Raw genomic sequence first — 15,151 nt, forward strand, 5'->3', positions numbered from 1 at the left:
GAGCAACTGGTGGGCTATAGTCCATGGGGCTGTAAAGAGTTGGACTTGACTAAGCTCTTTAATTCTATCAGTTTCTTATACAACTACACACACTCCCCAGTAACTGCTACTTTACTACATATTTTTAATTATGCCATAATTTTAACCAACAAATGCTACCTCACAGCCTAACGATCAAAGTAGAGAGAAAACAGGCAAATCTTGAAAGGTGCTCACCCAACCTCCTATCCTCTAAGGGAGGCTTTTTGGTTTCTATGCTTCTGCTTGCAAAAGGAACCATTCTGACTAAATCAGGTAGTTGAGTTGTTCTGGGTTTGATTGCTGCTATAGAATCTTCATAAAGGCTGGTCATTGCCCCTTTCTTCTTTATCCCTTTCTTGGGGACCACATAATGTAGTAAGAATTTAGAAAATTTAATTTAAATATTTACTGTGAGAGTCTGTTGCCACTTTGTGAATTCAAGAGCTAATCAAAAAATTCTGAATAAAAGTTGAAGGGTATGATCTCGTCACACAGCCTGTTGAGCTCCGTCCCTAAGCCAAGGTCTCTATAAGATCTTTCATGACTTCCCCAGGGCTTTCTCCTGGTGCACATCCTCTGCTAGACTATGATTATTATATGGGTTTGTGTTTTGCCCTCACCTGTGCTGTTGGGGGAGAGGTTATTCATCATTTTTGTATGATACCTGGTCAGAACAGGCCCTTAACAAATGATGGATGAATGGATGGATGAATGACACAAAACCTCAGCAATTCTCTTAGATCAATTGCTCTTAAACTGTGGCCCACAAACCCCTCAGTGTCCCTGAGATGCTTTTAGACGGTGGATGAGATAAAAACCATTTGTGAAATTGCCTATCTCACTGTGTTGACATTGCAGTGATGGCAGAAAAAAGAATGTTAGGTTCAGCTGAGGATACCCCGTGTGCCGTGTGCTGTGCTTAGCCACACAGTCGTGTCCGACTCTTTGTGACCCCATGGACTGTAGCTCGCCAGGCTCTTCTTGTCCATGGGGCTTCTCCAGGCAAGAATACTGGAGTGGGTTGTCAGGCCACCCTCCAGGGGATCTTCCCAACCCAGGAATCGAACCCAAGTCTCCCACATTGCAGGTGGGTTCTTCACTGTGTGTGACCCACCAGCGAAGCCCTGAGTATGAATCAAATTCATGGCATCGACTATCAGTCATAATCTCCACTGCCCCACATGTTCAAACAAAAAGGACACAGGAATATCATCAAAGACTCAGCAATAGTTAGTCATTTCAGTCAATCTTGACGCTGAGTACATATCTTTTTAAGATTCTATGTGAAGGAATTGAGGCAGAGTATAGCTCTGTTGTACTGAAGTTCAGGGCTTGTTTTAAAGAAAAGCCCTTGATGCAAACTGAACCAGCCATTTTTTTCATGAAAAAAATATTTACTTGAAAGAAAAACTGACAGCCCAGTTACTTAGTCTTGGGTAATTGGCAGATATTTTCTCAAAAATGAATAAAGCAAGCTTGTCACTTAAAGGAAAACAACTGACAGTATCTTCTGTCAATGATAAAACCTGAGTTTTTACATGAAAAATTAGAATTTAACTAAATTTGAACTCATCATTGTGAGCTTGACAATTCCCAATACCTAAGGACTTTGATATCAGTGGTGATATTAATAAGTGTTATTTTTTAATGCTACATAGTACAATGTGTCAACACTTAGAATTTCTGCATAACTCAAGGAATCATTGTTTTACAAATTACTAATGCATGATATTATAAGGTCTTGCTTGGATAAGGAATCCATTCAAAGTGTAAGACAAAGCAATGAAATTTAATGTAACAGAAAATGAAAGTTCCTTGGTGTGGCTTCAAATTCTATACTACAACTAACCGTTTAAGAAACTACCACCTATTTAACAAGTTTGAGTACAGTATCAAGAAAAATGATCTACAGTTCTAATGAGGTGGATAAAACTAGAGCCTATTATACAGAGCAAACTCAGTCAGAAAGAAAAGCACCAATACAGTATATTAACACACACATATGGAATTTAGAAAGATGGTAATGATGACCCTATATGCGAGGCAGTGAAAGAGACACAGATGTAAAGAACAGACTGTTGGACTCTGTGGGAGGATTTGAGGAGAGCGTTGAAACATGTATATTACCATATGTGAAATGGATCGCCAGTCCGGGTCTGACGCATGAGACAGGGTGCTCAGGGCTGGTGCACTGGGATGACCCTGAGGGATGGGATGGGGAGGGAGGTGGGAGGGAGGGTCAGGATGGGGAACACATGTACACCCATGGCTGATTCGTGTGAATGTATGGCAAAAACCACCACAATATCGTAAAGTAGTTAGCCTCCAATTAAAATTAAAACAAACAAACAACAAAAAAAAATAAAACAAAAAAAATCCTCATGAAGGAAAAAAAAAAGAAAGATGATCTATAATTATCTGAAAAGCCTATTAAATTATTTCTTCCTTTTATATATATCTGTGTGATACCACATTTTCTTCATGTTTCCACTAAACATTTTACAACAGATTGAAGCAGAAACACAAATGAGAATCCAGCTGTTTTCTATTAAGTCAAAATTTAAGACACTGCAAAAACATGAAACAGTGCCACTCTTCTCACTAAATATATTTTGGAAAATGTAGTTATTTTTCATAAAATATTTATGCTATTGTGTAATGGGTTTGGCATTTTAAAACAATATTTTTTAAATGTCCCAGTTTTAAATTTTAATGTAGTAAATATTGATACATATAACCCAGATATAAAAAAACAAAATAACAACAAAAAAACTTTGTGGCCCTAAGTTTTAACACTGTAGAGTTCTAAGACCAAAATGTGTGAATGTATCAAGGTGTTTCAGGTGCTCAGCATTTGTGGATAAAAGGTTCATGCCATTTCTGCTGTGATCATTCTAGCATTGTTTCTTTAAGCTATAAAATGTATGTCAGTCAATCAGTTCAGCTGCTCAGTCGTGTCTGACTCTTTGTGACCCCATGGACTGCAGCACGCCAGGCCTCCCTGTCCATCACCAACTCCCGGAGTTTACTCAAACTCATATCCGTTGTGTTGGTGATGCCATCCAACCACCTCATCCTCTGTCATCCCCTTCTCCTCCTGCCCTCAATCTTTCCCAGCATCAGGGTCTTTGCAAATGAGTCAGCTCTTCGCATCAGGTGACCAAAGTATTGGAGTTTCGGCTTCAACATCAGTCCTTCCAATGAACACTCAAGACTGATCTCCTTTAGGATGGACTGGTTGGATCTCCTTACAGCCCAAGGGACTCTCAAGAGTCTTCTCCAACACCAGAGTTCAAAAGCGTCAATTCTTCGGCGCTCAGCTTCCTTTATAGTCCAACTCTCACATTCATACATGACCACTGAAAAAACCATAGCCTTGACTAGACGGACATTTGTTGGCAAAGTAATGTCTCTGCTTTTTAATATGCTGTCTAGGTTGGTCATAACTTTCCTTCCAAGGAGTAACCGTCTTTTTATTTCATGGCTGAAGTACCATCTGCAGTGATTTTGGAGCCCCCTCCCCAAAAAGTCTGCCACTATTTCCACTGTTTCTTCATCTATTTGCTGTGAAGTGATGGGACTGGATGCCATAATCTTTGTTTTCTGAATGCTGAGCTTTAAGCCAACTTTTTCACTCTCCTTTTTCACTTTCATCAAGAGGCTCTTTAGTTTTTCTTCACTTTCTGCCATAAGGGTGGTGTCATCTGCATATCTGAGGTTATTGATATTTCTCCTAGCAATTTGATTCCAGCTTGTTCTTCATCCAGCCCAGCGTTTCTCATGATGAACTCTGCATATAAGTTAAATAAGCATGGTGACAATATACAGTCTTGACATACTCCTTTCCCGATTTGGAACCAGTCTGTTGTTCCATGTTCAGTTCTAACCGTTGCTTCCTGACCTACATACAGGTTTCTCAAGAGGCAGGTCACGTAGTCTGGTATTCCCATCTCTTTCAGAATTTTCCACAGTTTATTGTGATCCACATAGTCAAAGGCCTTGGCATGGTCAATAAAGCAGAAATATATGTTTTTCTGGAACTCTCTTGATTTTTCGATGATCCAGCAGATGTTAGCAACTTATCTCTGGTTGCTTTGCCTTTTCTAAAACCAGCTTGAAAAAGAAAAAAAGAAAAAAGAAAAAACCAGCTTGAACATCTGGAAGTTCACGGTTCATATATTGTTGAAGGCTGGCTTGGAGAATTTTGAGTGTTACTTTGCTAGTGTGTGAGATGAGTGCAATTGTGTGGTAGTTTGAGCATACTATGGCATTGCCTTTCTTTGTGATTGGAATGAAAACTGACCTTTTCCAGTCCTGTGGCCACTGCTGAGTTTTCCAAATTTGCTGGCATATTGAGTGCAGCACGTTCACAGCATCATCTTTAAGGATTTGAAATAGCTCAACTGGAATTCCATCACCTCCACTAGCTTTGTTCGTAGTGATGCTTCCTAAGGCCCACTTGACTTCACATTCCAGGATGTCTGGCTCTAAGTGAGTGATCACACCATCGTGATTATCTGGGTTGTGAAGATCTTTTTTGTACAGTTCTTCTGTGTATTCTTGCCACTTCTTCTTAATATCTTCTGCTTCTGTTAGGTCCATAAAATTTCTGTCCTTTATTGAGCCCATCTTTGCATGAAATGTTCCCTTGGCATCTCTGATTTAAATGTATTTTGTGTCTAAATATATTCAATCCTTGAAAAATAGCTTTATTAGTCTTTATCTATTCATTTCTTGGCCGCACCACTCAGTTTGCGGAATCTTAACTTCCCAACCAGGGATTGAACCAGGCCATCGGCAGTGAAAGTTCAAAGTCCTAATCACCAGACAATCAGGGAATTCCCTATTAGCCTTTAAATTGAAAAATATATATGCAAGCAGTTTTAAGACTCAAACAGTACAGAAGTATATTGAAGTTGTTTTTTAGTTAAAAGGCTGTATAAAATAATGACCCATTTGGAACTTTGTAAAGAGAATAATTATAACCATTGTCTTACTAACTTATCAAATGTTTTCTAGTTTTTAAGAGTCCCTTATCCTTATATTTATGATAAGAAGCAGTAAAAATCTGAAGTGTGTACTATATGCCAGGCATTGTACCAAAGAGCCTCTGTGACATGCTATGATCACTGATAAAGATACTGTCTCTTGATAACGCTCTTCAAAGCTGAAGCCTTAGGTGTCAAAGCTGTCTTATAAAGTTGGAACTCTCTTGGCGTGAGCCATGAAGTCCTTGTTTTGATGATTACCTTCTTTCTGGATCATATTTTCCATTTTTATCCAACTGGTACTGCTTTAGGTACTGTCTTGGTCTGAAACATTTTGGATGTAATAATAGAATCCTACTCAAATTAACTCAAATAACTGAGGCTAGGGAAGAACTTACCATAGGAGAAATATCCAGAAAATTCAGAGTAATGTTGAACACATAGGCTGCAGGAAGGGCAAAATCTAAGACCACTGTCCTAAGCAACTAAGACAAGGTCCTTAGCAGTGGGAGGTCACAAACTCCAGTATGCCACAAGACAAATTCAGATACTGAGCGAAAGCCCCCATTGGTTCATCTCAGTTTGTGGCTTTGTTCCTTTGGGTCGCTTGTCCATCCTTCATCCAGTTTACTGTCGGGGAGTAAGGGAACCAATGGGATGGTATGATACCTTAGGCTGCCCCTTCTAACAGCTGCAGGCAGAAACAGCCAAGAATGTACCTGGTGGTGTACCCCCATCTCTTCATTCTTGAGAATTCTGATGCCTTGATGCTCCATTTGTATGGAACTGGGATAACCTACATTTACCCCTGGCTATGATAATGCAAGGGGGTCCCCAGTGAATTCCTCAAATTCTACCTGTATTTATTCCAACTGGTGTCATGAAACCTTTTTCTCCTGTGAAGGAACCTGGAATGATCAGATGGTTATCACAGTTTACATTCTGGTGGACTGTGATTGAACTCCTCGGTGGAACAGTTCTTCCCTTGGATGTCAGATTCCTCATATTTATAGGACCCAAAGCTGTAGGGATAATATAGACATTTTTTTTTTTTTTTTTTTTTTAGAAATTGAGAAGAGCCTTTTTGAAATGTGCTGCCTGACAGTCAAAATTCATATTTATGCCACTAAAGCTAACACTGAATAAACATGAAAATAAAGCTAAGAAGGTGAATGGATAACTGAAATTCAAAAATGTAATCTTAATCATTAGTTTTCAACTTGTCCCAATGAATCTAGAATTGTCAAGTAAAGCCTGTCTCAAAAAATCTTTGAAGTTGATAAGACTTTGATGGTTAGTCAAAGGAATCTCTTTTGTTAAATATTTGATTAACATCTATCCTCAGCCTGTTTCCAAAAGTGATTGTTATCTTCCTAGAATAGGTAAAATAATTGAAACATTTTTGTAACTTCAATTTTGTGGCTTTAGTTGTTTTTCTTAATCTGGAGGATTCGGACTAAGTCAGTCATCAGTCTTTTCAGTATTTAAGGTCAAATCTCAGTTGAGTCCCACAGGATGACTTTACAACCAGGCTCAAACAACCTCAGCCCCTAAAATGTTCCTAGGATTGATCGAAGACTAAAACTCTTCCAAACATGGCCAACAAAGTTTTAATACTTTAAATATTATTTTCATGTTGGGATAAGAGTAACAACAAAAGTTATTCTTTCTTAGCTTTCTATTTACTCAAAGAAAACGTATATGGCACAATTTCTCTTCAGATTATGTTAATTTTTATCATTAGTATGTGTACTATATAATGAAAAGTAAAAAACAGCACTGATACTCAAAATGACATTTAAATCTTTATTGATATCATTTTGTTTATGAACTAATCAAGCTACATATTCTTCCAAACAGTATCCTTACAACTTGAAGCCAAGAACTTTTCTCAGTATTAAAACTTGCAAAAAGGGTTTAGTTACCTATAAACATCAGGCACAATTCTAAGTTCTGAACCAAAAAATACTCTTAATGCAATTAATATTAATGTTTTTCAAAACATTAAATGGAAAACTTCCAGTTTCCATTTATTTTTCAAATAAAAGCCACAAGAAATTAATTACTATGTTAAACAACAACTTGCTTATATCAAATTATGAAGAAAAGCATCGTGTCAATTGCCAGGACCTCAAATTAATATACTCAGGCTCTGTATACTTTGATTTACTCTTTGTTGTAAGACTGCTAACTTGAAATAAGGACTCTGTATAGACACCATATTTTGAAATCATATAGATAGTATGTCCATAATATTTATTTTATGATAGTAGCATCACATTCATTTATTTTGTTAGAAATTATTCACAGGTCCTAAATACTAGATAATTGGAATGTCACACTAAGGAAATTACCCTTATTATTCTAATTATATAAATAATCTAATAATTATATCTCAGCAATAAAAAGATATTCTTTAATATTGACCAAATACTTAATACATTTTGTAATTAAATTTCTACCAGCTTTCTTAATTTTAGCTAACCTAATATAATCTAATAATCAGTTTTCCTTTTTTACAACAAAGCAAGCATTTAGTTTCTTTTTCTGATAAATCCCACACTTTTTTTTTGGTAGTATTTAGAAAGACAAGAATAGTTTAATACAACAAAACAAGAAATGCTTTTAACAGTTGTATTATCTTGTCATTGGCAATCTATGACTAAGTTTCAAAAAACAATAACAGGGATGAAAAGATATGGAGAAAGAATTCCATAAAATAACATTAAAAATGAAAAAGGCAAAAACCCACTCCAGTAGTCTTGCCTGGAAAATTCCATGGACAGAGGAGTCTGGTGGGCTACAGTCCCTGGGATTGCAGAGTTGGACGTGACTAAGCATGCACACACTGAATTGAACTGCACTAAGATATAGTAACAGGTAACTGAACTGCAAGAAGATATAGTAGTGGATTAACACACTTGAAACACAGGGCAACCATGTGTCAAAAACATTCAACAGATTCACAAAAACCAAAAAGAAGAGAACACAAAAATGAAACTCATCAAACCACAAAAGGAAAAACAATTAAAAAAAAAAAGCAACAAAGAAGCCAAAAATTACCTGGAAAACAAGGTTGACAAAGGCAATAAATACACACCTATCAGTAATTACCTTAAATGTCAATGGATTAAATGCTCCAATTGAAAGATGCAGAGTGGTTGACAGGATAAGAAAACAAGAGCCTACAATATGCTGCCTATAAACAACCCCATAGGACAGACATAAATTTAAAGTAAGGGGATGGAAAAAGATATTTCTTGCAAACGGAAATGACAAGAAATTGGAGGTAGCAATACTCATTTCAGACAAAATAGACTTTAAAACAAATGTCATAAAGATAGATAAAGAAGGACACTATATGAGGATTAAAAAAAATTTGGATCCACATTGAATTTATGGACTGAAGAGTTAATATTACACCAAAATGCCTTCGTGTTTTAAAAAATCAATACTCTATTACACTGTATATATGAAGCCTCATTGAACTATTCTCTCTACATTTGTGTGACTGAAAATGTCCATAATATAAAATAAAGAAAAAGGTTCTGTCAACAGCAAGTGAACAGAAACGTTCCTTTGATGAATAATTCTGTAAATTCAATACTGCAGAAGCTTAGTATCTGGAAGAAATTTCAGTAAACTTTGTCACAATGTCAAGCAATAAACTAACATTTTTGTTGTTATAATTTCTTTTCACTGCCTCTAATATTTTATGTATTTTAAATGTATTCTATTCTTGCTTTAGTCTTACTGTGTTTGCTCTTGGGAAATAGAATAAAAAGAAGAAAAGTTTCTATTAAAAAAAAAGGCAAAGCAAAAAATAGCACACAAACATTTGGCATAGATTATAACTAGCTTATAAAACTCAGATCTGCCATTTTGACACTGATTAAGCTGACAACACATATTAGCTGCCTTGTCTACTATAATGGTTGACCTTTAAAAATACTAATTAGATTGTCACCTACCTGCAGTCAAGATTTTTCAAGAATTAGTTCATTCTTTCTTTGTAGCTTAGGCTTACTGACCATACAGCAATTTATAGCTGTTAATGTTTTATTTTATGATGTTGGCATCATGGCAAATTACAATCTTGAAATGTTTTTTTAAAAAATTACTGATTTGAACACAATGTTTCCTAATAAAATTTTGGCAAAATTGAAAACTTTAAAGTTATCTCCAACATATGTAACCTTTGTTTGCTTACTTTTGTTTAAATTAAAAACTTGGACCACATAAAGTGTGTTAAATATGGAAGGTTTTTAAAACAAATAGCTTTAAGAGAATCTCTTTTCAAAAATTATCTATTATTTGTATATCCACAGTGCATAGTATGATGGGACACAGTACATTTTGATAACCCCTAACTATTATGAACTAACCAATAAAAAGATTTAAAAGGATGAACATTTGAATCTCCTAGTTCTGTATTTTTCTGGTTAAACGTGAACAAAATGTATTTTCTAGCCATGTCTTAAAAATTAACTAACTGCTTAATTTGCTCTGTTTGCAATGATTGTCTCCTTAACAACATCTTTTTACTTTTGAATTCTTTGGGGAAACTAGGAACTGTTGGCATAAGCACTTTTTGACCACAAGAAAGAAGGCTGGAAATCTTGTTGCTGACATTGACATCTGATATGGGAGGGTGAGGATTCACATTTAAGGGTGGCAGGAATCCTGGTCTGGTTTGCGTACTGTTGTGATCTAAAGGGAAAGCTCCTGAACCACGCCTTTCTAAAAGGGCATGAGTTCTCCTGCTCAGGGGACCTAGGGGGGTATTCTCCAACAATTCTTTGGACCCTGATAGCAAGGAAGAAGATGGCGAGAGAATCTTTTTCTTTCCTATAAGTGCTTTGCCGTCGTCTGAAGCTGCAGGGGTAAGACCAGCTGAGAGCTGGGAATCAGAACTGTAGTGATTTGCCCCTGAGTTTCTTTTTTGAACTATACTTCTTAGGGTGGAAGCAAATATTGTCTGGTTAGAGTCTGGGTCCTGATCCACTGGGATGTCAATGCATTGCTGATTTCCTTCAGAAAAAAATGATTGATGATTTACTTCGTCAAATGACATCTTTCTTGAGCTGGCCTGATCAAAGGCTCTTAGCAAATGCACAGTGTCTTTTACATCAATACTTTGGTGCCTAGTAATGAATCGCTTGGAAAGTGCCAGCCGGTTGGCTTTGTAGGATAATTCTTCCTCTGGAGTAATATCCTGGAGCTCCTCTTGTAAGGAGGCCACTCTGTGCATTAACGAAGGAGGGCTCCTGATCCAGTGAGGAGCCTGAGGGAGCTTGGGCCCATTAGGGGCCAGACCAGGCTTCCTCACAGGGGAGCCTCGATCCCCAGTATCATCACTGCTTCCTGCAGGCTCCAGATCTTTAAAGCCAAAGAGTGTCGTTTCAGTTTCAGAAGAATGTGAAAGTGGCGATGAGGCTGTTTTTAAGTCTATTTCTGAAGGAGAGGCACAGGTGGCTGGGGTATGACACCCATCCACACCCCCAGGAGGCATATTTAAGTACTGTTTGGTGGTGTGTCTGCCAGAGGGCGATTTTGCTGTCGTTATGATAATGACCTCTTTCCCCTTTGCCTTGCAAGCACTAAGGAGAACTTTCAGGGTCTCTCTATCTTCTGAATTGATAGCATAAACCAGGGCCGAGGAACTAGAATGATCTTGCAAGCTGAGGTCAGCCCCGCTCTTTAGGAGCAACGAAACAACTTCAGGACCAGCTTTTTCTAAGCAAGCATGCATTAAGGCAGTTTTCCCAGATTTGTCCTGTATGTTGGGATCAGCATTGTTTTCTAACAGGTACTTAACCATTTTGGCTTTACTGACACTCTGGTGATCAACATGCTTGGTCTTACAAGCAATCATTAAAGGTGTTTCCCCACGGTCATTGCTCTCATTGATGTAGGCGCCACCTTCCAACAAAAGTCTTGTTAGGCGAAGCCGGCTCTGATGGACCGCTTTAATTAGAGAATTTCCATCACTGGAAATTTCAACACATTCATCCATCTTCAAAAGTCAGAATCAATACCTGGTTATCAAAGAAGATGAAGAACAAAAGATTAGTCGGAATCAATGTCCCAATTTATATTCATGTTGTTATTCACAATTTCTGAAATATGTCTAGAGAAAGAAGACATAAATAAGATTGTTCTTTAATAAATACAGAGCAAAATAGTGAATTGCAAAATTAAAAATAATTTTAGAATAGTAACAACCTTTGGGGCATTCAAACTAAAATTTACTTTTAAAATCTTCATTGAATATTTATGATATAACACTAGCCTGGTATTTCTCTAAACCCCACATTAACTAAATAATCATCATCCTATTTTCTACTTGGAAAAGTTTTTTTTAAATAATATTAAAATGCAAATTTAAGCCAAAAAGCCAAATTTATGAGTAATTGCAATTGAATCAACTGAAGTAGAACATGTTTATGGCAGCTTAATATAAAATACTTCTTAGTATTAAATGACCTAAATATGCTCTTCAATTCAATAATATAATTAAGATCTAGATTTCCAATTTGAGGAGCATTTTGATGTTTCTTTTAAAGGATGAAAAATATCTGGACTACAAGATGTTAAAATAACTGATGTGTCTGACACTGAGCTAGGAATGGTGAGTATGTGATTATGCATTTTTCTTGACTCCATTATTTAAATCATATACTGACTAGGTTATGGGGTTAGCAACATACTATTGGGTTAAATTTTGACAGCTGCTCCAAAGGAGTTTTCTAGGCTACAAACAAATGGAGACATGTAGACTTCATAAACATTTTGTTATCATTAAAATGGAAGATGATTTATGTTTAATTTATTTAAATAATTTAGATTCAAACTCACTCAACAGATAATTTCATTAGGTGGTAAGAATTATATCTTTATTGAGAGTCAAGGACATGTTAGTGTTACAACAGTCCTTGGAGCTAGGGATAAAAAGCAAATAAAAGTTTATGTAATATTTAAGTCTATTTCATTTAATTTGGTAGCTTTGATAAACTGAGAAGGATTATTTATTCTACTCATTTACTTTTAAGACTAAGAATATTGGACATGAATTTCTATTGGATAGTAGAATAGATAATAAATATGACTTCTTAAAGGAAAGAAGAGATGAAGAGAGCAGAAAGAAAGTGAAGAAAAAGGGATAGACATGTACACAGAAATTAATTCAGTGATAAACAGCTATAAGCTCTTAATATTGTGATGGGTGCTGAGCTATAAAGGTACAGGCTCCAGCCCTGATGAACTTAAACAGCTCTTTGGAATAAGCAGCTGGTTATGGCTTAAAGTCATGAGAACACACAGACTTTAATAGTGTGAGGACGGAACGGGGGCTTCACAGAGACCAGCCATTTGAGCTAAGCCTTGACGACTGTGAAAGAGTTTGGCAGGAAGAAAAAGGGGGAATGGAGAAGTAGAGACCACTCCTTGTGCAAAGACCTGAAAACCTTAATTAGCACAGTTATTTATCACAGATCAGGCTCTATACCAATACCATAATCAACTTTAGGAAAATATTTTAGCAGCTGATTATGGTTAGGGTGATAGGGCAGAACAAACACATCTAATTTTTAACCCTGCCTGAAACCCCCTAAAAGTAAAGATTTTTTTTTTTTAGAAAGATAAACTCACAAAGATAGCAGGAAAAGGAGAGAAGATGACAGTAACATTTTGGAAGCCAGAAAGCAAATGAGCCAGTGGTAACTGACTCAGCCAACCTGAAAAGGCTGTGCCTCGAGTTATCGTGGCAGAGTTGAGAATGAACCCGTGTACACTACAGAATCCTCGAAAGAGGCAGCAGTCGGAGGCTCTAGAACTAGCTAGTGGAGCAAGTGGAGAGTACAGCCCTCCTAGAGGGTTAGGAGAAGGGCCGCGAGAGAGGCAGTTAGATCTCTGAGATTTGCTACAAGAAGTGTGGTGGTCCTACCTTGGACCCCCAGCAGTGGCCCTACCCGAAACTTGTTTAATGTGCAAAATCTCAGGCTCCGTCCCAGACCTACTGAATCAGAGCCTATGGTTCAACTAGATCCCCAGGTGACTTGCGTGCACATTAAAATATGAAAAACACTTCACCACTCCAGGACACTCGGAGACAGAGGACTGTCATTCCCCACCTCAAAAGATGTCCAGTTTATTCTCCAGAAACGGTGAAACAGAGAATCTCTGGACTGACAGCGCTGGGTATATCTGAGGACAAGAAAACAGGAGAATAAGTGACTGTATGCTTCTTGATTAGTCGCTAAGTCATGTCCGACTCTTCTATGACCTCATGGACTGTGGACTGCCAGGCTTCTCTGTCCATGGGATTTCTCAGGCAAGAATACTGGAACAGGTTGCCATTTCCTTCTCCAAGGGATCTTCCCAATTCCGGTACTGAACCCTTGCAAATCCACATCTCCTGCACTGCAAGCAGACTCTTTACCACTGCGCCACAACAACGACGGTATGCTTACTGACCATCAATTTCAAAGGACTCACAGCACTGCCCCCCTACTCAGCTTCAAGAAGGACGGCACCCATATCTTTATTCTTCAGAAGAAAATGGAATAGGCTCCTCTCAAGAATGTGACCTACCAAGGAGAAAATACCTAAAGTACTGATCGCAGGGATTCTTCAACATGCCACCCAAATCATCCCATAGGGTGGTATAAAACATCACTCATGTGCTCAAAGCTTGACATTAGCTTTTTAACCCAAGCCCTTTAATCATGAGCATGCAAACAAAAAAGCCTCTTATATTAAAGGTAGAGACCAGAACAAATAGGAAAATGTAACCTGGAGAAGTCTGGAAAATGAAAGCTTCCAAAACTCATTATCCTCAAAAGGATAAGAAGATATTGTAACCATGAAACAAGGATACAAGTCTATTAAAAAGAATATTCAGAGACTGTAAAAAGCTCTCAAAAGATAAAAACATGATACAAACTGCTAAACTCAATAGAAGGGTTGAATAATAACGTTGATAAAATTTCTAACACAATCAAGCAAAAAGAACAGAAAGAAAAAAAAGTGAGAAAATTAGAGGACTAGATCAGGAAATCCAAGATTCAACTAACAGAAGTTCCTGCTAGAGAGAATAGTGGGGGTGGAGGAATGGGTGAGCAGGAGAGGAAATGATGAATAAGATCAAGAAAATTTTCTAGACGTGAGGGACACAAGTTCTTGAATTGAAAGGGCCCAATTAGAACACAGCACAATGGATGAAGACAGACCCTGACCATGGCACATGGTTGTAAATTTCCAGAACACTGAGAACAGAGAAGATTCCACAAGTTTGGAGGCAGGTAAGGGGAGTGGAATAGATAAGTCACCTAGTAGAGGATAAAAAATTACAAAGGATTCAGATCTATCAACAAGAATAATGAGAGACAACAGAGGGATATCTTTTTTTTTTAATCTGAAGGATAAATGATTCCCAGGTTGGAATTCTCTGCTAGCCAAACCATTAGTCAATAATTGGGAATCACTTTCAATTGAATCCCAATTCACTTTCAAGAATCTACTGAAGAATATGATCTATCAAGATGGAACAAGAAAGAAGAAAGGAGATCTGGAGATCATCAGAGGAGAAGCAACAAAAATCCCCAGGAAGATGGTGAGATGCCAGGATGATGAATGTGCACAGGCATCCTCTTTGAGATTATACTGCCATTTTACCATCTTGTTAACTGAGGACCAAATGCCTTTGAATATCCAGTATCTGGTCTACACTGTAGCCTGCCAGAAGCCCTGTCATGTTTCCCAGGATTCACTCTTGACTTGCCCAGAAGGGCTCCTGTAAACACTCAGGGATGCTGAGCTGAACCGAGATCCAGAGATTGTTCAACTTATCTTCTCCTGAGAACTTCTGCCATATTTTGGCAATATTGATCTTCCTTTATTCAACTAATTTGTGCTTGCTACCCAGTTTGCCAAAAAATAAACAGTCTACTTAAGGATTATATACAAGTGGGAAACTGGGGAAAAAAGAAGCAAAGGGAATGATCCACACAATAGTTAAGACCAAGTGACCTCTCGGTGGGGATCAGGAGAATAATGCACTTTGGGAGGGACACAGAGAGGTTTTTAAGATTCACGTGATGTTCTGTCTCTCAACCTGGATGGTGTGTATATAGGTGTCCATT

The 15,151-nt window shown here is 37.5% G+C and overlaps 1 protein-coding gene across 1 annotated transcript; it reads right to left on the reverse strand.

Annotated features, from left to right (window-relative positions):
* Nucleotides 1-9,486: 9,486 nt before the first annotated feature.
* ANKRD34B (ankyrin repeat domain 34B) lies at nt 9,487-11,025 on the reverse strand. The gene has a single exon (XM_065936603.1). The coding sequence runs from the start codon at nt 11,023-11,025 to the stop codon at nt 9,487-9,489; it is 1,539 nt and encodes a 512-aa protein (XP_065792675.1).
* Between the last annotated feature and the right edge of the window lie 4,126 nt (nt 11,026-15,151).

The sequence above is a fragment of the Muntiacus reevesi genome, chromosome 1 (assembly GCF_963930625.1).
Source record: "Muntiacus reevesi chromosome 1, mMunRee1.1, whole genome shotgun sequence".
Classification (NCBI taxonomy): Eukaryota; Metazoa; Chordata; class Mammalia; order Artiodactyla; family Cervidae; genus Muntiacus; species Muntiacus reevesi.

What these genes read in the sequence shown, in the direction of transcription:
- ANKRD34B (XM_065936603.1), bottom strand. Translation starts at nt 11,025, where the DNA reads ATGGATGAATGTGTTGAAATTTCCAGTGATGGAAATTCTCTAATTAAA.